The sequence below is a fragment of the Panthera pardus genome, unplaced genomic scaffold (assembly GCF_024362965.1).
Source record: "Panthera pardus isolate Hobbes unplaced genomic scaffold, ASM2436296v1 HiC_scaffold_27, whole genome shotgun sequence".
NCBI lineage: Eukaryota > Metazoa > Chordata > Mammalia > Carnivora > Felidae > Panthera > Panthera pardus.
In genome coordinates this window covers 93,679,826-93,704,822 of record NW_026526843.1, presented here as the reverse complement: position 1 = coordinate 93,704,822, position 24,997 = coordinate 93,679,826, and the positions used below count along the sequence as shown (strand labels likewise).

Below are 24,997 nucleotides of genomic sequence, written 5' to 3'. Positions count from 1 at the left end.
AATCCTGTGAATTTTCTCCCTCCCCTTGGAAGACCCAGACCCCTAACCCCTCTCCTTAGCCTCAACTGCCTGACTGCCTCTCAGTCTTCCTGTCTTTGTGGGGCTCCCATAGGTATGTAATTAAATCTGTTTTTTTTCCCCCTCTTCATCTGTCTGTCAATTTGATTATTGGATTAGCAAAAATACCTAGAAGGTTAGGAGGGAAAAGTTTTCAGTTCCTACAGCACAAAAGCAGATTGGTTATTGCAAAGTTACTTTGTCTAGGAGCGATGGTAGGGATCTTTCAGGCAGATTACCTAGCTAATGCTGCTCAGGCATTTCTGAGGGACTGCTTTCAGATCCCCTTTCTGGGAGAGCTGAAATCATAATGAAGTTAAATCTCACTTTTGGGGACATGGAGTTTAGCATAACTGACTCCATTTGGGGCTTGTTGTCTTTAATATTGCAAAATATTCATTTCATTCTTCATCCTCAACATTTTACTGAGGGCCGATTCTCTGCTGGACACTATGGCATACTGAAATGAATACCACACGGTCTCCTTCCTTACGAAGTTCTCAGTTTAATGTTTCCCTGATAATTTTTCTTAGACTTTCGGTAGCATTTAATAGAAGTGATGATTTCCTTCTGGAATCCCATATTTGTTTTGGATGCAAGAAAGTATTCCAGCTTCTGCATGTCTCTGTCTTTGTTTACACAGGCAGCTCAGAGACAGACACCACTGGGATTTCAACTTCATGGATCGTCATCTCATTTGAGTTCTTACATATGCTTTAGGTGGGCTACTCCTGCTAAGGAGTAGTGTTCCATTAAAATTAGATATTATTTAACTCTATAATAATTGCAGCCTAGTGAGGAATCATAGGAGTAATGTAGATGCAGATGGGAAATGCGTGACAATCAAACAGAATGGATGGTGTTTGACTTCTGAACAAAGGAGCTTTATGCATGCAGTATAATTTCTTCCACCAGCTTCCTCTGGCCCAAAGCCAAGGCCAACTTAATCTCTCTAAAACTCTGCTCTTTGCTTCCATCCCCACTAGGGTTCCCTTTCTCAGTTCTTTTTTCTCATTCATCTGTGCTACCTTCAAGCTTTGAGCTTGTAGAATTATCTTGAGATTCCTTTCCACCTTTTCTTTTTCCCACTTTTCAGTGGTTACAGGACTGCAAAACATCTACAGAGCTGAGTACTAGAGGTGGCATTCTCTGACAAATACTTATCATGGATGGCATTCTATGGTCACTAAATGAGTTAGACTTGAACATTTAAATCCCCACTAGGAAGCACTCCTGCCCAAACCGTATTAGATTAAACTTCGTTAAAGTGGTTCTGCTGGTGGTAGACATGAATATGAAGACCTTGAATTAAAATATTTCAAGAAATATGACAGTTAAAAATATAATCTTGAATGTGATAAATTCTATACATATGAATATATATGCCTTTAAATGTATAAAATAATATTAAATAGATATTTGCTGCAACAGATATACTACTACAAGTTTATATAATCAGAGAAGCCAGAATTTTTGGATATTCTCTGGAAAAATAGGTGATAAATTGTGTTATATTTGGGGTTTTCTATTTTCAGGTATATGTTGTGATAGGCATTTACTAAGCATTGGGTGACTAATGATCTGTTAGATGCTTTATTGTATTCAAACATTTCCTGGATATTTTTCAGTTTTATAATGTTTTTTTTTTTAAGTTTATTTATTTTGAGAGAAAGAGAGAGAGAAAACACAAGTGGGGGAGGGGCAGAGAAAGAGAGGAAGAAAGAAACAATCCCAAGGAGGCTCCTTGCTGTTAGCATGGGGGGCGCAAACTCATGAACTGTGATATCATGGCCTGAGCCGAAACCAAGAGCCAGACGCTTAACCAACTGAGCCAGCCAGGCACCCCTCAATTTTATAATGTCATACAGCAATAAAATGGTTAGTGTCTTGGCAATAGGAGTCAAGTCATATAACTCTGTGTTCTGTTACTTTTTAAGGATAGATGTGGCTGATTATAGGCAAGTGAAATTCTTAAGATTATAGAGTTGAGTAAGTTCTTTGTCATTATTAATTCTCTAAAGAAAGCATCATATGCACATTTCATTGTTAAGGGAACTGTTAAGACGATACAAATTTTAAATTTTAAAATTAAAATTCAATACACATTAAACTATATGACATTGAAATAATTGATGTTCAAATGCAAATGAAATACAAACCATTGAGTATTCTATCATAATAATTTGGACTTTTTATTTTATTTTAGCGCTCAAGGAGCATGTATTTCTCATGTGCTGCCAGAATTTCTGCTTGAACCAGAAGATTATAAAAAGTGGCTTGAAATTACAGTAAGGGAATACAATTTCTAGAACAATCTACACAGTTATTGAATTGACTGATTTCTGGTCTTTGTTAGAAGATTTCATTTTAAAATCTTGGTATTTTTATTTATGAAATGTCCTATGGATTCTGCTTCTCTGCAAAGCCTATGTGTGTGTGTATAAATATTAATATAAATATTAAGAACAAACATTTAAATATATGTGTATACATATACACACACAAACATGTTTTTCTGTCTAAAAGTTTTCATGGAGTTCCTGTTGTCAGAGAACAAGAATATCCTGTCCCCTTCAAGGTCCTTCTAGCTAGACTGAGAATTAAATTGTCATGAGACAGATTAATAGGAGAAAATAAAATTTACTAGCAGACATAAGGGGAATCCACATAGATATGGAAGTTCCAAAGAGAGTCAAAATGAGGTATAAAAGTCATCCTGAACTAAGGAGAAAGGGGGTAGGGGTCTGGGACTTTAGAGAAAAGGAATGTACTTCACAATGTGATAAGAAGAGTAGATGTTTGGTAATTAGGTGTTTGCCCTGCCAGACAGATGGGCCACTCATATAAAAATTTATCTCTGCTAACAACCTTATTTTGATAGAGATACCCCCCCGCCCCCCCCTCCCACCACCACATACAGACTCTTCTGTGAGTTAAGGGAGGGGAAAAATTTCTCTTGAACCCACAGGACCTGGGTTTTGGGGGGACCTGTCCCAAACCCCTTCAAACTCGATCTTTGTGCCAAAGTGACCCATCTTGGGGCAGCCTCCCCTCGGACCCTACACTGTGCAGAAATGATTACATGGCTTTCTTAAATATATAATTGCTTCTTTTATTGGATCTAATAATGGAGAATAGTTTATTCTTTTGTAAATGATTTTTTAAAGGAAATTTTTAGAATATATATCTTCTAAGGAAATACTGGTTGAATTTCCCTACCACTTGCCATTTCCCTTCATTTCCCTTCTTCATTTAAAGGGGAGAATAGGCAGAAATTAAGCAAAATATGCCTAGTTGTTTTCAAAGTACACAGTTCATTTTATGGAAACCTGCTGAGAAGGGGAATTGCTTGGAGAAGCCTACAGGCTTTGAGGCGACTCTCCTCTCACCACATGACATGATCAGGAGAACCAGGGGCCTGTCCTTTGACACTGGTGAGTTCCGGTGGCTTAGCCAAAGACCATGTTCCTTTTTGGGGCTCAGAGCTCAGAGTAACTTCGCATTTCATTCTGCCACTTCTGCCACAGAATGAGCTAGTAGATACGGTGAATGGATAAATCTCTGACCTCAGTAAGGGGCTGTGTGTTCCAGAAAGTTACCTCTGTTGATAGTTTCTTTTATTGGTACATGGAGAATTAGAGATCTTGATGAATGTATAAATAGAACATGCAAAAGTTTGTAAAAAGAAAAAAAAAACCCTTATATGCTACGTGGTTAAAACTTTGGACTTATATTTGCCTTACATTTTTACTAATATTGTAATATTTTATTTTTTTTTAACTCTTCCACTAAATACCTTGCCTGTGTGTTCCTGTGCGCCTAAGGAAAAACCTTCTATTGTTATAGAGATGACTCGGTTTGAAGCCTGGAGTAAAGGGGCATGGACAGATGTATTCCTTCAGATATACAAGGTAACATTTCCAGGCTTGTTCACTGCTAGGGTATTTTGGTTGATTTATATGAATAGTGTATTAGTTAAGGTATAGGTAATGATCCTGATTAAAGAATTCAAAAGCACAGTGGCCCAAATAAGGTAGACATTTTCTTTTTCTTTCTCATGGAACAATTGAGAAGTAAGTGCTTTAGGGATAGTACAGTGTCTCTTCCACGCTCAGTACTGGGCTTTCATTGTGGTACAATTTCTCAGAACAAGGAAGAAAGAACACCTGCAAGAGTAGTGGAGGAAAAGTAAATACTGTTTAAGGCTGTCACCCAAAAAGTGTATCATTTCTGTTGGGCAGGATTTACTCACATGATGGTACCTAGCTGCAGGGCATGTTGAGAAATGTAATCCCTAAAATAGGTAGCTACTGTCATATTCTGGTACTAAAAGGAAGCATTAGGGGCATCTGGGCGGCTCAGTCAGTTAAGCATGTGACTTTGGCTCAGGTCATGATCTCGTGGTTCATGGGTTCGAGCCCCACGTCAGGCTGTGTGCTGACAGCTCAGAGCCTGGAGCCTGCTTTGAATTCTGTGTCTTGCTCATGCTCTGTATTTCTCTCTCTCTCTCTCTCTCTCTCTCTCTCTCTCAAAAATAAACATTAAAAATAAACAAATAAAATAAAAGGAAGCATTCATTAAAGAATGGATGATAGTGACAATTATGGTTTCTACTTCTAGTACATACTAGACTCTTGCTATAAACGTTATTCTGGGGAGATATCCACTAGGAATCCACGTCAGTAGGTAAGGCCAGGTTTTGAGGAGACTCTCCAATTTACCTCATGCCAAGTTGCATTTGTAGGTAGATTAACATAGCATAAATTATGCCTTCACATCCTGCATCTTTTTTGGATAAACAAAAAAGTCCTGAGAATCATTCCCTAGGCTTCTAAATGTGGCATGACAGATCTTGCCCACTAAGACTCGTGGGGGTTTTTGCTTTGTCTTCACAGATCGAAACCATAAGTAGGGTGAGCTGTGGAACAAGGGAGTTAAAATGAGGGAGAAGTTAAAAAGAAGCAGCAGTCACTGAAAGGAAAGGACAAAATTAATAACTAGAGAGTGTGTAGTTTATGTAAGACTCTTGTCATGAGATGCTTTTGAAAAGTTTATTTTATTTTATATTTTTTTAAGAGACAGGCTGCAAGTGGAGTTGAGGCAGAGAGAGGGGAACAGAGGATCTGAAGTAGGCTCTGTGCTGACAGTAGCGAGCCCATTGCAGGGCTCGAACTCACCATCAGTGAGATCATGACCTGAGCCAAAGTCAGACGCTTAAACAACTGAGCCTCACAAGATGCTTTTTAAATGTGATATTGTTTAATCTTCACAAGCAGTAATCTCCAGTTGAGAGACAAGGAAACAAAAGTCTACAGGTACATGTACTATCTTCCAAGGTCACCTGATTTTAGCCATATAAAACCCTCTGATGTAGATGGAGCTTATTTCTTTCTTGTTCTCTGCAGGTACTGAAGCCCCAGGTCCCCTTGCTCCTCCTCTCTGGTAGCCTAAATCCGCCACGGCACCCAGCTACCCAGCCTACCCTCTAGAGAGTTCCTTCTGCTGCATGATTCCTACTTACTCCTCTCCTCTTGTTCTTGTGTCAGCCAGCCCTGCCTTTTTTTTTTTTTTTTTTTTTTTTTGCCAGATGTCAAAGACAGAAATCCTGTTTTTCCTGGAGTAATTCCCTGAAGAATGTACAAGGGCATTCATGACTCTCAGCCAAACTTAGATTTGGAACATTTTCTTCTTTTTTTTCTTAACTCCAGGCTGTATCATCTATAATTTTGCTCACTAATAAAGAGGAGGAACTCTAAAACAGAAGGGAAGAAAATGCCCTACTTTATGGACAAACTAGTCCTGACATTGGGTAGTGGGCTTTCTTCACTCATTCATTTATTCACTCATGCATTGATGGATATGTTTAGTTCATCTTACCTGTCTTTCCCAACCTATAAGTCTATGAATTTAGAAGACAAGTATTGAGGTGCCTGGGTTGCTCAGTCGGTTAAGCATTTGACTGTTGATTCCCACTCGGGTCATGATCTCACGGTTCGTGGCTTTGAGCCCTGCATCGGGCTCCATGCTTACAGGGCAGAGCTGTCTTGAGATTGTCTCTCTCTTTACTCTCCCTGCTCTCTCTCTCTCTCTCTCTCTCTCTCTCTCTCAGGATAAATAAAAATTAAGAGAAATAAATAAATAAAATAAAATAAAAACTAAATATTATTTGTAAATTCAGAATTTGGTAGAGTGTCAGCTACATAGCAGATGCTCAATAAATACTTGCTACTTAACTATTAGGGTGCAGGCACTGTACTAGGCTCTGAGGGTGTAAACCGGATACAGTCTTTCTGTTCCAGGATTTTGTGTCCTGGAGTATATAAGTAACTAAAAATCTATAATTACATGGAAGCATGACAAATGCTATGATAAGGTAAGCCCAGAGCACTAAGGGTGAGTGCACCTAGAGAAGAACCTACCTTTCCTGTGCCTTGGGGAAGGTTTCTGGGAAGAAAATCAATTTAATCTGACTTTGATCCCAGTCGCAAGTTAGATTGTAGTTGACTTTGTAAGCCAAACCAAGGAATCTGTACTTTTTGGATTTTAGCCCAGGGTCAGTACAGAGCTAGCAAAGGATGAGGTTAGCATCCTCATGTTTAAACATGAGGTTGACATAATCAGCTTTGCATTCTAGACAAATCACACTCTGGTACAGTGTGGAAACTGTTTGGAGCTGTATTTAAGAGCCTGGTGCTGGGAATACTGGTAGTAGTGGGAAAGATAAGTAAGGGGCAGCTTTTGTAAATATTAGGAGTAGAAAACAGTAGGACTTGGTTAGTGAATAGATCTTGGGGCGGGGGGGTGAAAGAGAGAGGTAAAAGATGACATTGGGTCTTGCTGAGGTGACTGAATGGAATTTGATGCCAGTCACTGAAATAACAAGGCAGTGGGGGTACTAACAGGACTTTGTTGGGTGTGGAGGATGAGATAGGGTAAGAGGGCATAATGAATTAATTTTCGTTGTGCTGTATTATGGTGCCCTGTGTCATTATGAAGTGGGTATATCCTTCAGTCAGGAAAGAGTTCTGGGTGGCAACGTATGTTTGGGATTCTTTGCTGATAAAGTCATAGGAATAGATAAGATTGCCCAATCACACAGAGCTGTGATTCTCCATGTATTGTGTCTAAAGCATGGATAGCTCTAGAAGCTCCAGTAAATCAGAAGTGGATTGGCAATTTCTCTTGTAAAAGCAAGCAGTGTTGTTGATGGGAGTTTCACAGGTTGGAAATAGATTGTGATTTTCACAATCCCTTTAGGTTATTTTCTCCTTCCTAAAGGTCATGCATGCATTCCACGGCTGCCTTTGTCAGTTCTCCTTGGCTAGTAGTTTGGATAACGGAATATAGCTTGTCTCAACCATTTTGATTTTGTGGCAGTTGCTTATTTTTGCTTGTTAAATTTCCATGTTTAATTATTGCTATTTTCTTCCATTATATTCCTAATTCACAAAAATGTATTGATGGCTAAAAATGAGTCATTGAGGCACAAGCGAGATGAAAAACAATAACACAAACACTCAAATTCAGAATGCTGTTTTAAATGTAAATATATAAATAGGGCTCTCATGTAGATATAAAGGATACATCTGTATATGCTGAAAGAAGTACATGTGCTATTTTTACCGAAGAATCTGGAAAACAAAAAGGTGATTAATAATAAATATCTGAATAATAAATTTAGGTAAACAGTTTATTCATTTGTTCCCAGTGTCCTATCATAAGGGTTTTTTTTTTAATAGTGGCACAACTCTGTAAAATATTTTGATATTTTTAAACAGACAGCAGTAATCTTTCCCGTTAATTAAACACATTTTCCCCAATTCAAAACTTCTGTTATAAAGTTGGAGTATTGCTAGTATTGCTAAAGGTAGGCAGGACCCCAGTTCTACTGAGGCATTATTTAGAATTGCATGCCTCTGTAGAAGACAAGCAAAGATAGCACAAGGGATCATATTTGTGAGGAAAACTGAAAATGAGCTTCAGTTAAATGTGATTGGGAAGAGTAAAATTGGTGAAGTTCTTTTCTTAAATGGCTTTGCGGGATGTCCCTTAATGTCAGTGGCATATAGTGTGGAAACTGTTATTCTCATATGTGGTAGCAAATATTGCATGTTTTATTTGGATATAAGGGAGCATACGAACACATTTGCAGGTGTGTGATAAATACATGTGAAAGAAGTAAATGATAACGTTTTGTTCTCTTTACCAAGGAAAGCCCATGCTCTTGGAGGAGTGATTCTTTGTCATTAATGTAAGATTAATTTGTAACGTAACCTGGAGGAAATCTGTTGGTGGTAGATATTGGTAGACATTTAGCCATTGGTCACAAGAAAGGGTGTTGCAAATGAACCCTTATTCATAGGGAAATGTAGGTGATTAAAAATATGCTTCAGTTACAAAGTCATTTGTTAAAGGAAATAGAAAAAAATATAAATACTGTTAGGCTACTGAGTTACCTAATTGCTTCGCGATCTCTGTCAATTCAAGGTGTTTCTCTCCAATTTTGAGATGTGCTAGTTATGAAGGGGAGGTCACTCTCACATGCATTTTTCTTTTTTTTTAATTTTTAAAAAAATTCTTAATGTTTACTTATTTTTGAGAGAGAGAGCGTGAGTAGGGGAGGGGCAGAGAGAGAGAGAGACAGAATCTGAAAACAGGCTTCAGGCTCTGAGTTGTTAGCACAGAGCCTGATGTGGGGCTCAAACTCAGGAATGGTGAGATCATGACCTAGGCCAAAGTTGGACGCTTAACCAGCTGAGCCACCCAGGTGCCCCCCACGTGCATTTTTCCAACAGGAATGAGATTAAAAATAATATCTTCATAGCACTGATGTTTTTCCGTATTGTCATTTTCATTATTTTAAGTGGCTAGCTCAAATGATCCACCAGGTAATCCTATCCATGTTTTGGACATATACCTATAGGATTTGAATATCATGATTTTTAATATGGGAGAAATCACTAAAGCATCTAAAGTTTGGCTTTTTTCCAAGATTTATTGGAGAAAAAAATGTATTGAACTGTTGAATAGACAGATAGACTGAATATGATTGTGTAGTTTCTACACAGCTTGAGTTGATGATTGGGAGCTAAAACCAGCCTATGTGCTGCTCATGAAGGCTATGGACACTATTCTACTCTGTGTCTCAACAAACGAAGGGGGTATTTTTACTTTAAATAAGGGTACCATCAGGACGACAGTTTCTTAGAGCGTGTGTCATTTTCTAATTTGCACAAAGACACTGTATAGGTTATGGAGCTCCTGGTAGTGGAAGCTGAAGAAACTTTTCCCAAAGATGAATGCCATTGAAGAGTAGAATACTATTTAATGCTATTGCCTGAGTTTCTTTACCTTTGGCTTTTGAGTGTGGTATGTTCATCAACCAGCTTGGCATTTGCTTGTTATTTGAAAGTAGATGAAGTAGATTTCAATAAAAAAATAATCTCTATAATTTCAGGCTTCATGTTGGGCCTGACTGTCCAAAACAATCAAAATGAGCACCTATTCTATGAACCTGTAATTATGAGGTAGGATTTTCTCATTTAGTGGAAATAGAGAGTAAGAAAAGAAATTACTGAATATATAAAGTGATATAGAGCTCAATACATCCATCATCTAGGTAGATGTAAATACCTTGATAGAGTGTAACAATATCATTCATCTCATTGATATTAAGCTACACTTATTCTCATTACTACTACTAACATAATGTTCTGAATATTATGTTGAATCTTTATTTTTTAATTACAACAATTAGTGATCTTTCTTAATGCATATTTAGTGGTTTCTGGGAGATAAAATTGGGAGAAACACACCTATAAAATATGAAGAAAAGATGGCATGAGAAACCTGATATCAAAGAAACCCAGTATTTAAATAGGTAAGGGAAGAGAATCCTGCAAATGAGCTTGAAATATTGCAAAAAGATAGCATTAATACTTTATGACATGATGAACAAGGAGGGAAGAAAGCCTTTGAGGGAGGGCGTGGTATCAGATGAAATTCATACCAAATGAAATTGAGAGGTTGCTTAAGAGAATAGTTAAAAATTCCCTGTTGTAGAGGCACCTGGGTGGCTCAGTCGATTAAGCGTCCGGCTTCAGCTCAGGTCATGATCTCATGGGCTGTGAGTTGAAGCCCCGCATTGGGCTCTGTGCTGACAGGTCAGAGCCTGGAGCCTGTTTCAGATTCTGTGTCTCCCTCTCTTCCCCTCCCTCACTCATGCTCTGTCTCTGTGTCTCGCAAAAATGAATGAACGTTAAAAAAAATTCCCTGTTGTATTGGACAACAAAGGCACTTTCAGGGTGTGGGAGTAGTAATGTGTTGGGGGAAGGTTATTAGGTGGACTTTGGTTTGATGAACAAAAGGAATGAAAGTGGAGAGCATAAGGGTAGAAAACGCCTTCATGATTTATAACTGGTAGAGGGAACAGACAGAAGAATCAGGGGAATCCAAGTTTGGGAGCTTTTAGAGAGCTGAGTGTAAGTGAGCATGTTTTGATATTGCTGAAAAGGAACTGCTGAGGAGAGATAAATTAAAGATCCAAAAGCTAAAAAAGGCAACTGATGCGGGAATCTCCAGAAGAAGATAAGTAGGTTTGGTATCTAGTGCAAGATAAGGGATAGCTCATCCATTGTTGCTGTAGAGAAGGAAGAAAAGTGAGTGCAGATGCAAGAACTTTGGGACACGTGGTAGGATACTGCACTGTTCTCATTTAATATGTCAGCCCTTTGCTCTTTGAAGTAGTGATGAGGGATCTTCTGAGAAAAACTAGCATATAGGCTGAGAGGGAAGGAGATCTGGTGAGAGATGATTAAGGAGCCAGGAGCCACTATGGGTAATAGGGGTGAGAAGACAAGGGAAACAGATCTCTGGGCCTGCAGGGCTTTATGTTTAATTTTTTTTTTTTTTTCACATTTATTTACTTTTGAGAGACAGAGACAGAGGATAAGTGGAAGAGGGGCAGAGAGAGAAAGAGACATAGAATCCGAAGCAGGCTCCAGGCTCTGAGCTGTCAGCACAGAGCCTGATGCAGGGCTCGAACTCATGGACTGTGAGATCATGACCTGAGCCGAAGTCGGGTGCTTAACCAACTGAGCCACCCAGCCGCCCCAGGGCCTTATCTTTAAATCAGAAACAGGTGCATCTCAGTTTTCCTGGAATCCCTGGCAGCGATCTCTGTGGATGATTTATGCAGTGCCTAGGAGCCCAGGTCAGATTGCTGCTGTGCCTTCCACCACCAGCAAACTGCCTTGTAGCTTGTCTCCTCTTTGAGCTTTCTCTCTACCTCCTGTCTTAACTGAAGCTTGTGTCTTCACCCCCAGATCACTTCCAGGTGGGCCTCCTTAGTAGGGGCTGTGGATGAACAAGCTTGAATGCTTCTTTTAAAATTTTCTTTTCTGGAGCACCTGGGTGGCTCGGTTGGTCAAGCATCCGACCTCACTTCAAGTCAGGGTCTCATGGTTCATGAGTTCAAGCCCTGCAGCTGGTTCTCTGCTGTCAGCACAGAGCTTGCTTTGAACCCTCTACCCCCTTCTCTCTCTGCCCCTCTTCTGCTCACATGCGCGCTCTCTCTCTCTCTCTCTCTCTCTCTCCCCCTCTCTCTCTCCCCCTCTCTCTCCCCCTCTCTCTCCCCCCCCTCAAAAAAAAAAAGAACAATTAAAATGTTTTTCTTTCTCTATTCCTTTTTAAAAATTTATTGTTTTTCTAGTTCTTAGTCTATGGAATTAAATTGTATTCTCTTTACAACAAATTTGTGATCTTGATAGTATTTAGACCTAAATGACTGCAAGAAATTTTGTTAGGGTGAGAAACATTTGTGGTATGTTTGAGCAATGTTTATTATATTCTTCCATTTAAACAGTATGACCAAGGGAAAGGTAAGCTTCTAAAAATTAAACTTTATCTGACTTTTGCAAATTCCTAAATTAATTGTGCCTTTTTGGGATACATTTTTAGTTAAGGTTTACTAGAATAATTTATACACAGTTGAGAACATTCTGTGAAATTGTAGCAGACTAATGAAATTAAAATTTCACCTCATGTCATCTACATGCTGTTCAATTTTTTCATGGGGAAGTACATCACATTTTTTCATTGCTATTCCATTTATTCATTATGAAACCAATCATTACTTTAAAAAAATGTTTATTTATTTTATTTAATTGTTTGGAGATGGAGAGTGAATTGGAGAGGGGCAGAGAAAGAGGGAGAGAGAGAATCCAGAGCAGGCTCTGTGCTGTCAGTGCAGAGCCCAACACAGGGCTCGATCTCACGAGTCGTGAGATCATGACCTGAGCAGAAACCAAGAGCCAGTCACTTAACCAACTGAGCCACCCAGGTGCCCTTAATCATTACTTTTAAAATATTATTGTCTTTAAACATGGTTGAATAATATAAGGGCATTTCCTGGTGGAATAACAGCTTGAATTTTAGGCCACACAGAAACACTGACAAATGCAGGTGTAATATTACCTTGTTCTTGGAAACTTTGGAAAAGGAATTAACTTTGGTAACATTTTTTTTAAGTTTATTTATTTATTTTGAGAGAGAAGAAGAGAGCTTGAGCAGGTCGGGGGCAGAGAGAGAGAAAGAGAGAGTCCCATGCAGGTTCCATGCTATTAGTGCAGAGCCTGATGCAGGGCTCAAACTCACAAACCATGAGATCATGAACTGATCTGAAATCTAGAGTTGGACACCTAACGGACTGATCCACCCAGATGCCTCATGTAGCATGTTTTAAATTGTTTTTCTACCTTTTACACTTTACCTTCTTAAATATTTTGAAATTCAGTCATTTTGGATTAAATATCTTTCTAAATGCACTTTAACTAGAGATTGCATTGCTTCATTGTCATGTCCCTATATCCAAGCACAGTAAGTGGCTTTGTGTCATGCACTCAGTACATAAGAATTGAATGAAGGAATGGATATACACCTTCTTACCTTTAAACTAGAATGCAGTTTGTGTTTGAAACATTTGTATTGCCTCAGTATCTAGTACAGAGGTTACCACAGGATTCTATACGGGCAATTTCTCCTCTACCTGGTGCTCAGACACTTAGATTATTTTTTGCCTTTTAATAGTTTGTCTTTAATCTCTTGTCATCTGACTATTCTCTCTTGCTTTTCATCACTGTTATCAATGTGCCTGCTTACAGTAGTTCTTTTCCTATTGTTATTTCTTGTGGCCTGGGAAATTAGATATCCCACTTACAACATTTTTCTATAAAATAATAGGCTTGGACTTAAAATGCACAAATAGGTTTTTATAAATTAAGGGAGAGACAGTTACCTTGCAGACTTTGAGACTTCACAGATTGTAGCTCAGGATATTTACATACGCATTGTGCTTGCTGGCCCGCCTCCTTGAGGATTTCAAACAAAGGTGAAATTTGGACAGGCGAGTTGTGAGTTGTTATCGCATTGCTGTGACTTGCATCTTTATTGTAGGGCTTTTCCGATGCCTTCTTTTACTCTTGAATGGATGTAATCAACCAGAAAATACTGATGCCTTCCTTTATTTACTCTTCAAATATTAATTTTTAATTTTGCCATTCAGGTCTAGAAAAAGTTCTGTCTTTTTCCCAATTTCAGGTTCTGGTACTATCCCGGGTTGTACCACACTGCAGCAGTAATCTGCCCCCCATTCATGTGCAAAATTCACCAAAGGTCAATCCTTGTTTTGTATCCAGCAACATATATTCGAGTTCTGAAAGGATTCTGCTTAATTGGATGAACACAAATTATGAGAATGCCCGACATATTATATGGAAGAACTGTCCCAATGGTGAGCAATTTTTTTCTTTAAATAAATTATTACTAATTGTAGTATACCAACATAGAACTGGACTCAGAATCCATGGATTCGAGACCTGACTCTTTTCTGCAAAAAGGATTTCTTCATACCTTCAAGTTCAGTTTCCTTACATGTGAAATGGAAATAATAAAAGATGCTTCTTTAATTTATTTTGAAGAAGAAATGATAAAACTTTCATAGAGATGTTCTACAACTGAAAGATAGCCTTAACATCATTGCTGGCATTTTCAGCTCTATAAATTTAGGTGACACTGATCAAATCTTTTATGTACTTAGTTAATATCAAGTGGAATTTGATTAGAAAATGTCTTCCATGTCACTGCGACAGTCATGTTGGAAATCACTAAGTGCAATAATGCTTCATGAATCTAGGGGGAGGTTGGTCATATTAGGTCCAAGTACTAAGACTAGTTAATGGGTGTTCATACAGAGACCTGCTCCACTGTTTGGGTGGCCACTCCCTGGTTCTGTCCTTATGGAGTGAGGCTCTATAAACTTGCATCATAAGAGACTTCAGGTTTTTTTTTTTTTCCTTTCAAAGTTCCAATTTGCTAGTATAGTGTATTTTTTTCCTTTATCATAAGCATCGATTGTAGTGACATGGAAGACAGAGTGCATGTTGGTTGTTTCTATGGCTAAAATTCAGCTCCCCCCTTCCAAGTACAAACAAACCTATTGAGTTCAGGATGGGTTGTGTTTTAATCATTTATTTTTTATGCTGAACTCTCAGAGTTTAAGCTTTAGAAGCAAGAAGATTTAAGAGTGTGATTTAAAATGAGGCTTTGCATTACAGTTGCTCTTAACTTGAAGGCATTACTTTAGCAAACATAGTGACATCAAGATTAAAATAGATATAGTGATACATTGGTATTAGGCAACAGTAAACATAGAATATTTTAGTAACTTCTAATTGACATGCTGATAATATCAAAACAATTGAATAAGATTCATATCTTATAAAACTGTATCTGGCCTTTGTTCAAAAAACAAAGTACAAATAATTAGGTTACTAAGGAGTAACACTTTAACCAGAGTAGTATAAAATATGTACGTATGTTAGAAATTAGTATATTCATTTGTTGGAAATTTTTTATGATTCTGTTTTTACCAACAAAACTGTCTATGCAAGTTAATTGCAAAGAGTTTGCTGCATTTTTTTAGAATAATACATTACAGGCACTGGCCTCTTTCTTGTTTTTTTGTTTTGTTTTTTAAACTCTGAGTTTTATGGCTTTACAAAGCCTTTTTTGTGTGTTCCCTTCTACTTCCTTCTGCTTGGAGCATTATTTTTCTAGATATCTTCATGATTCTGTTTCTCACTTCATTCAAGTCCCTGCTCACATATCACTTTATCTGTAAGATATCGCAATACCCTCCCTAAAATAGCATGTCCTTCCATCCTTCTCTTTCTTCCTCTGTTTTTCTCAATAGCTTTTTTTCCAAACTATATATATAAAATCGAGAGTCTGTTTCCTCTAGTAGAATGTAAGCTTCTTAACAGAAACACTTTTCTCTGTTTTGTTGTTCACTGGTGTCTCAGAGCTTAGAACAGTGCCTGGAAGATAACAGATACCAAACACTGTTTGAGGAAATAAATGAATGCAGAAATGCATGAATAAAGAGACACATTCAGGTTTCATACATTTTTCTACTCTATTCCAGATAATTGAGTATATATTAGCTTACCAGTTTGTACCTTCTGGTACATATTGCAGGAGTCAGGTTGAATGGTTGGGGTAGGAGGAGGCACTTTCCATGTTAATATGTACCTCACTACAGGTCCGTGTGCTTAGTAACTGTGGAAGTGCACGAGGAGAAGCTCTGTGAAAGATTTCACTTTGGTTAACTCAGACTGAGAAAAAGTCCTACTCCATTCCCCAGAATTATATCCGTTAACATTGATACTTATTCTACAGATCATCGCTCTGCTGGTAAAATCTGACCATGCTCACAACTTGGTGCGGTGGTGTTGTGGAGGGTAAAAGGATAGGGCTGCACCCCATACCTTTTGATTGAGAAACTCTTGAGGGTGAGGCCCTGCAATCTTTGTTTTATTAAGCCCTCCATGTGATTCTTCTTTTTTTTAATGTTTATTTCTTTTGGGGAGAGAGAGAGAGAGAGAGAGAGAGAGAGAGAGAGAGAGAGAGAGAGAGAGAGAGAGAGAGACAGCAAGCAGGGGAGGGACATAGAGAGAAGGGGGGCAGAGAATCCAAAGTGGACTGTGTGCTGACAGCAGAGAGCCGGATACGGGGGTCAAACTTACCAACTGTGAGATCCTGACCTGAGCCCAAATCAATAGTTGGATGTTTAATTGACTGAGCCACCCTTGTGCCCCATCTCCATGTGATTCTGATGCATACTTACCTATGAAGCAATTAGGCTATAGTATCACAAAAAGCGGTTTCATTAGTGCTTTTAAATTGTTCGCAGAATGGTATTTTTTTCACCAGTTATATTTCTTTAAAAAAATCTTTTTAATGTTTGTTTCTGAGACAGAGAGAGACAGAGCATGAGTTGGGGGGGGGGCGGGCAGAGAGAGAGGGAGACACAGAATCAGAAGCAGGCTGCAGGCTCTGAGCTGTCAGCAAGGAGCCTGACTCGAGGCTCAAACTCACAAACCGTGAGATCATGACCTGAGCTGAAGTTGGTCGCTCAACCGACTGAGCCACCCAGGTGACCCTCACCAGTTATATTTCTGAAGTACCCCTCCTTTAAACAACAATTCCTCTGAAGAAGTAATGGCTGAAAATTTCCTCCAAATTAATGTCAGACCTCAAACTACAGATCCAGGAAGTTTGGGGAATACCAAGCAGGATAAATATCAAAAAACAAAAACAAACAAAAGAACTTAATACCTAGGAGTATTATATTCCAATTGCAGAAAATAAAACATAAAGAATCTTGAAAGAATCCAGAGGAAAATAAGAAAACATCTTACCTATAGAGGAGCTAAGATAAGAATTACATCCAACTTCTCAGAAATCATGCACTCTGGGAGAGAGTAGAGTATTTAAAGTGTTGAAATGGAATAAAAGATACTAACCAAAAATTCTGTACCCTGTGAAATTATCTTTCAATAGTGAGGGAGAAAACATTGCAGAGAATAGACAGTGGACCTTGCCTATAAATTTTTTGGGTAAACTGATTAGTTGGCAGCCTGCAGAGTCATCCTTATGGGCATTGTGCCCTTGATCAGCCTGATGGGGGAGCACATGAATTTTCTAGTTGTTTGTGGCTTTCCCAGAAACTCTTGAGAGTTTAACAGTGTTGTCAACATGACAGGTGGCTTCCTTATTACATATCTGCTGAGGTCTTTATCAACACCTCCACCTCAGTCAGGTCAGGTCTGACATACATTTCTCATGAGAATTTCTTTGTAATGATGTAGGAACTAGGAAGGGTGTGACAAGTGAGGGAGTCTTCCTCTGTCAAGCAGAGTATGGAGTAGTAAAGGTGCAGTCAGTTTGTTCAAAGGCCTGGCCAACCAGGGCTTTGAGTATCAGTGCAATGTATTAGGACTTCATTCTGTTGGCCTTGGAGAGTCATGGGAGTTGGCCAAGGTGATGACTGCTATGATAAAATGGGTGTTTGATCTGGTGGCCACAGCAAGTCTATGGAGTGAAGTGTGCTGAAGTCATATGCTTTTGATCAGCACACCCAAATTTAGCACTGAGGGGAGACTGAGATTTCTTAACCCTGCACTTTCTATGAATTTATTTAAGAGTACATGGTGCCAGGCAGCCAAAGTTTGGGAGTCTCCTTTCCTAACGATGTATAGTTGCTGGGAGACATTGTTAAAAAGTGAACAAAAACAAAAATAAGAATAAAGTTACCCATCTTATGTTTGAAAATTCTTTTTTGAAAAAATGTTTATTTATTTTTGAGAGAGGAGAGAGAGAAAGAGAGAGAGAGAGAGAGCATGAGTAGGGGAGGGGCAGAGAGAGGGGGAGACACAGAATCCGAAGCAGGCTCCAGGCTCTGAGCTGTCAGTACAGAGCCTGACATGGGGCTCGAACCCACTAACTATGAGATCATGGCCTGATCCGAAGTTGAAAGCTTAACCAACTGAGCCACCCAGGCACCTCTGTTTGAAAATTCTTAATATGTGTAATTTGTTCTAAGAGTTGTGAACGTCAAAAAGCATTTTCTGTGTAATAAGTGAACACCTGTCTCATGTCAATAGGGGACCTTTTTAGGGCTTGCCAGATGTTACATTTGCCCTTATAGACTTATCCTCCTGTTCCTGCTAGCTGTTTGTATTGTATGTGCTTAAGCCTTTTATCTTTAACACAATAGTTAATGTTTTTCAGTGATGAACCCTTTGTTCACACCTTAGTGACAGCTTCTTCTTCAGTAGATCATGCCTGTGATAAAGTATCCTCTTTGTTACTCTTTTGGACCCTTTTCTTCAATTGCTACATTTGATTGCTAATGGAAATTTTATCATCCTGTAATCACCTGGTGATTTTGAGAACAGCAACAGACCAGTTTTGTAACATAAAGTTTAATTTCTGAGAGGACTAAGTACTTTCATTTGACCGTACTTTTAACCAAATCCTGAGACTGGAACATTTTGAACTGTCTGTTCAAAGGAGCTTTGTTCTACAAAATAGTATCTATTATTTAACTGATGCTTATCTCAACATTTTTTTCGTGAAGTAACAATTGTAGTTCTTATGAATGGAAAATACTGTTTTCTTTTTATTATTATTTTTAGTAGAAAAGAGTTATAAATATGCTGGCAACATTTATCTTTTATTTTATGTAGTCTAAAGGTGCCCCTGATTTCATTTATCATGGAATAGTTTGTTAAAGTAAACAATATTCAATACACATTTGGCAAATTATACTGGCCTTTTAATGCTATCTATTCTTACACCTAATGTAGTGTTGAGGTCTTAAATCTTTATGCATTGGTTGTTTCAAATGTGTCTAATGTTCAACTTCATTAAACCAGAAAATAGTTTTTATTTACAAAGAACTTTATATTTTTTAACAAGTTCCAAATTAGGCCTTTAATGTTTAGCAATAAATATTTATCATCAATGTTGCAAGCTTGAAATGCACATAGATAATAGAAATGGTATAATCTGGTATTTTAATGCTACATCTAGAATGTTTTATTTGGGAATGTGACTATCAGTCGGTGTGTAGAAGTCATGATTAGTGTGAAGCTCAACAATAAATTCAGAGAAATGCCAACCAGTCAAACAAATGTGACAATAGAAAGTTAAACCATTTCCAATGGATTATCAGTGTGGTTCAATAAATCAGGGCAAACCCAGGCAATAGCCACGTGTCCTGGAAAATGGAGGATGTAAAAATTCACCAACAACCAGACAACATTCTATCTCTGTCTTTCATTTTCATACCTAGTCAGTCAATGCTCTCTAGCCAGACACCACTAGGAAGTCATCCACAACTGAACAAATTCCTTTCAATGCTCATTGCAATGAGAGAGACCACACATTATGGAAAGTCATGGGGAATCTCATAATAAAGGATACAGTGGAAGACATTATGGGATTTGTGCACTGGCTAGGTAAATTGGGGACAGGTTCAAGGAAACAGGGATTCACCTTGACTGTATGCTATAAGGGGCAGTGGTAATTCTATGAGTAACTTAATAAATTTTATCTAGAGGGAATAAGACTATAGTGAGGCTAATTCTTGTAATTGGTAGAGAAGCACTGACCACTCATATTAGCCAGGAGAGGGGGATGTTTGGTATTGTCAATCTTAAAAACAAAATAGCCGATCATGTTATGGATCAGATGAGTTTGTTTGAGAATAGGAGAGGAATGACAATTCTGGACAAGCCAACTGTGGCAAACTGTAGGCAAATATGAAGAGACAAAGGGAAGGTCAACTTTTACTAGGTTGAGGAGGAAATTGGGGAGGGTTGTTTTGAACAGAAATTCATTGGAGAAGAAAAAGAGTTTGAGGTTGTGGAAGTTTCCCTTGGTTACAGGCGAAAGCGCATTATTGCTGGGGCAGAGAGGCACCTTCCTTCTTTTTCTTAAAAGCAGGAGATAAAATGCTTCCTTTTTCTGCTGGTTATGCAGGCTGCAGCAAGTGGTGTGGTACATATATTGATTCCCTCTTCAAAGCTTCCCCAACTCAATATTAAATGAAGTTCCCTTTCCTCGTTTTCACAGTATTTGGTAGTATGACAATTAAAGGACTAAAATTTTTACATATAATGGTTTATTTAATCGTCAAAACAAGCCACATGATCAGATAGCTGTTATTACTATTAACAGGAAAACTGAAGCAGAGAGGTTAATTTATTTCCCTAGGAAAATGTGGGATTTGAATCCAAGCAGTTTGACCTCCAAGGCTCATGCTAAGTACCACTGTGTGATGCCGCTGGTTCAAAATGTTAACTCTTCTTTAGCTGAGATCTGTGCAATGCTTGCAGATTCTTTCCTGATGTCCAGAGAGATGTCTCATTTCCTTTTTCATTCACAACAGTGGTTTTTCAAATCTGGATGCCATTTTGTAATCACCTGGGCAAACAAACAAACAAACAAACAAATAAATGGGTGCCCCACGCCAGGACAACTGAAACTGAATCTTTGGGGTATTGTCTGTACATGTGCAGCTTTTAAAAGCTTTTTAGGGGTTCTGATGCACAGTGAAGGTTAAAAAGTCCACTGTGTGCAAATCTAGAAATAGGAAATAAGATGAAATAGTGCAGAGGTACCCTGTAACATAAATATTCATTGACCAAGAGAAATACTATTTCCTAAAGTATGTCTCAAATTTAAAAGATGAAACATATGAATAACATTCTGAATTCTGAGGATTTTTTGGTTTTGTTGTTATGCATTGTGATTTTACATAGCATCGAAAATCATTGCTATTACAGGTAGGATCATTCTTACTCTCATTTCCTCTCGCCTTTCTGCCTGAGTGTCATCATTTTGTTATGTTCATTATGCCTATATTGTCACTATTTATAACACTTATATTCGATTCTGTCAGTGTTCTGTTATGTGTCATTTTACCTGAATTCTCCAATTTTATTTATTTTTCAATTGAAATATTGGATGGCTGGATTTCTTAATTATTTTGTTTTTCTAAAAAAACTCTTTTTAAGGGTAAATATCTTCTTTTTTTAAATACGTGACTGACATCTTGACTGGGAATAAAATTTGAGTGTTATTCTTTATTTTTCTCTGTGCTGTAGGGACAGTATTCCATTGTGTTATGTCTAGAAAATAGCTTGGAAAATTGGAGATCAGGCTGATAACTCCTACCCTATAAGTGACTTGCTTTGTTTGGCTCTAAGCTTTTTTATATTCACAAAATGGGTGGCGTGTACAAGAGGATGAAACCTGCTCAAAAATATTTCTTTTGTAAATTTGGCATGTGAGGTATTTCTTGTATTCTTTTTGAAGTTAAAGTTATTGGTTGAAACTGAGTCATGAAGAGGCTTTTTTCTTTTTTTTTTTTAAAGAAAATCGTAGAAATTAATCTTTATTTACAAGATACTGCGAGATATGAGTTGTTTTGTTTTGTTTTTAAAGAAAAGTGTAGAATGAAGAGACTTTTTCTAACCTTTCATTAACTTGGATGATTTTGTATTGTACCTGATCTTTTTCATACTTAGGCAGAATACATTCAACATTTCATCATTAATTATGGTATTCACTCTACAATTACTCTGTAGATTATGTTCTGGAATTTATATCCTTTCAGTTTTCTGGGAATTTTTATAAAGAATACTATTTAATTGTATTCTATTTAATTGTATATATTATATACAGTTGACCCTTGAACAAATGGTTTTGAACTGTGCAAGTCCACTTCTATGTGGATTCTTTTTTTGATAAATGCAGTACTGTAAGTGTATTTTCTCTTCCTTATGATTTTCTTAATCACATTTTCTTTTTACTAGCTTACTTTATCGTAAGAATACAATATATAATACATATACAAAATATGGGTGAATCGACTGTTTATTTTTTCAGTAAAGCTTCTGGTCAATACTAGGCTATTGGTAGTTATGTTTTGAAGGAGTCAAAAGTTATATACAGATTTTCAATGCACAGGGTTTAGTGCCCCAAACCCCATATTGTTCATTGGTCAACTGTATATCTATCTATCTATCTATCTATCTTACAATAGTATGTTAAATTGATTTTTAAATGCAAATTAACCTGCATTGCTGGCACAAATTCAATTTTGTTACAGTAGCTAATCTGTTTTTAATACCTTGCTAGATTAGTTCACTAATACAGTAAAACCTCGGATTGTGTAACTTGTTCTGCGAGTGTTTTGCAAGATGAGCAAACATTTCTCATAAATTTTAACTTGATAAATGAGCAGTGTCTTGCAATACAAGTAGTATGTGAGGCTGAACGTCACACAGTAACAAGTGAGCCAATGGTTCTGGAAATTCACTTTGATATACAAGTGCTTTAGATTACAAGCAAGTTTCTCAAATGAATTATGCTTGCAAACCAAGGTTTTATTGTGTTTAAAATTTTTGCTTTAGTTTACATGAGTGAAGATTTGTAATTATTTTATAGTACTTTTTAGTTTTTTGTTTTAATTTTATGCAAATATCAACAATTGTAACCTATTCCCTCCTTGTAGACTTCAAAAGAGTTTCTAGAAAATTGGAATTGCTTGTTTCTTAAATTTTATAGAATTTACTGGTAAAACTATCTGGACCTGTTATTTCTTTTGTGAGATGATTTTAAATGATTAAACCAATTCCTTAATTGTTATAGGATAATTTTTATTTTCTACTCTCCATTAAGATTATGTAACACATGAAATTAATGAATTTCATCTAAATTGCAAGAATATTAGCATAATATTATTCATAGTTTATTGTATTTGTTCTCTCATATGGAACTGCTGTGATTCTTTTTTATTTTCAATATTGATTTATTATACTTCTATTTTTTTTAAGTTTGTTTTTGAGAGAGAAAGAGAGACAGTGCAGGGGAGGGACAGAGACAGACACAGAGGGTCTGAAGAGGGATCTGTGCTGACAGCAGAGAGCCTCATGCGGGGCTTGAACTCATTAACCATGAGATCATGACTTGAGCGGAAGTCAGGAGTTTGACTGAGCCATCTAGATGCCCCAGTATACTTCTTGTTTTTTTAAATCAGTCTTTGTCCATGGTAATTATCAGCTTATTACATGAGATTCTTTATTTTCTTTCTAGTTTAATGATGCACTTAATATGGAAGTTCTACCAAATATTATATACATTACCTTAATCTCATGTGGTTAATCTTATAATTATTGAGCATTCACATATCTTCATGATTCAGAAGCAAAATAATTTTTGCATTAAAGTACATATTATATTGTATTTCTAAAGTGTTTTAAAGTAATTAAAAATGCACTGTTATCTGTTATAAACGTAAGCACAAAACTCCTCAAAAATACTAGCAAATAGAATCCAACAGCATTTTAAAAGGATTAAACAAAATTACTAGGTGAGATTCATCCCAGGTGCAAGATCGGTTTAATATATACATTCCAATCAATGTGATACTCCACATTAATAGAATATAAAGAAAAATAAAAGAGACCATTTCAAAGGATACAGCAACAATGGAATCATATATCCAGCAGGAGACTTATACCAAGAATATATAAAAATACAACTGAACAATAAAAGAATAACCCAATTAAAAAGAAAAAAAAAAAGGAGATACTCAGATGGCCAACGAGCACATGAAAAGACACTCAATAGCATTAGTCATTAGGGAAATGCAAAACAAAACCCCAATGAAATAGCACTTGACACCAACTTAGATGACTAATTTTTTTTTTTAAAGGAAAGAAACACTATAACAAGTATTGGGAAAGATTTATAGAAATTGGAACCTTATATGCTGCTATAAAGATTATAAATGGTACAAACTGCTATGGAAAACAGTTTAATGTTCAACAGTTTAACATTTCTTAAAGTGTTAAAAAATAGATTGATTCAGCATTTCCACTCATTGGTTTATACTCAAAATTATTGAAAAAATATATATTCACACAAAAATTCCTATATAAATATTAATAGCAGCATTATTCATGATATCCAAAAAGTGGAAGCAAAGCAAATGCCCATAAACTGATGAATAGATAAACAAAATGTGGTATATATATAATGGAATGTTACTCAGCTATAAAAAGAAATCAAACAGGGGCACCTGGGTGGCTCAGTCGGTTGAGCATCCAACTTCGGCTCAGGTCATGATCTCATGGTTCATGGGTTTGAGCCCCGTGTCAGGCTCTGTGCTAATAGCTCAGAGTCTGGAGCCTGTGTCTCCCTCCTCTCTGCCTCTCCCTCGCTGGCACTCTCTCTGTCTCAAAAATAAATAAATGTTAAAAAATATTAGAAAACAGAAATGAAACATTGATACATGCTATAGCATGGATGAACCTCAAAAGCATTATGGTAAGTTAAAGAAGCCATAGCACAAAAGGGCACATATTTTGATTCCATATCTATATGTTTAGAACAGGCAAATCCATGGTGACTGAAAATAGGTCAGTTTTTTGTTTTTTGTTTTTTGTTTTTCCAGTGGAAGAGAGAAGAGGGAAAGGGGGAATGACAGCTAATAGGTATGGGATTTCCTTATGTATTGATAAAAATGTTCTAAAATTAAATAGTGGTGGTGATCATACAGCTCTGTAAATATATTAAACATTAATGAATAGGACATTTGAATTGGGTGAAATTTATGTTATATGAGTTACATATCAATAAAGCTGTTATAAAACTGTATTATTTTAATCATCTAAAATATAATTTAAATAATCATGTTTATAAAAATAGTATGTGTATTTATACCTTTAATGCATGAAATGATTCAGTTTTATTTTTAACAGTCATATCTCTAATTCATAACACTATTTAGAACTATTTTAGTATTTCTGAATATCTGAAGTAATATGATATAAAAACAGGGAGAGATATAACTTCCGAGTTACAATTTAAAAAAATTTCCGAGGATGCCTGGGTGGCTCAGTCGGTTGTGATGTCCGACTTTGGCTCAAGTCATGATCTCATGGTTTGTGAGTTTGAGTCCCACGTCGGGCTTGCAGCTCAGTGTGGAGCCTGCTTCAGATCCTGTGTCTCCCTCACTGTCTGCCCC

General features: G+C 37.1%; 1 protein-coding gene across 1 annotated transcript in view; it reads left to right on the top strand.

Moving 5' to 3' along the window:
* The window catches only part of CFAP47 (cilia and flagella associated protein 47), a 546,469-nt gene that overhangs the window by 206,791 nt on the left and 314,681 nt on the right, over window positions 1–24,997 (top strand). The window contains exons 31-33 of the mRNA XM_053891727.1: window positions 2,264–2,345; window positions 3,882–3,968; window positions 13,654–13,846. Of these exons, the coding sequence (XP_053747702.1) occupies window positions 2,264–2,345; window positions 3,882–3,968; window positions 13,654–13,846 (362 nt within the window). The remainder of the gene's footprint in view (window positions 1–2,263; window positions 2,346–3,881; window positions 3,969–13,653; window positions 13,847–24,997) is intronic.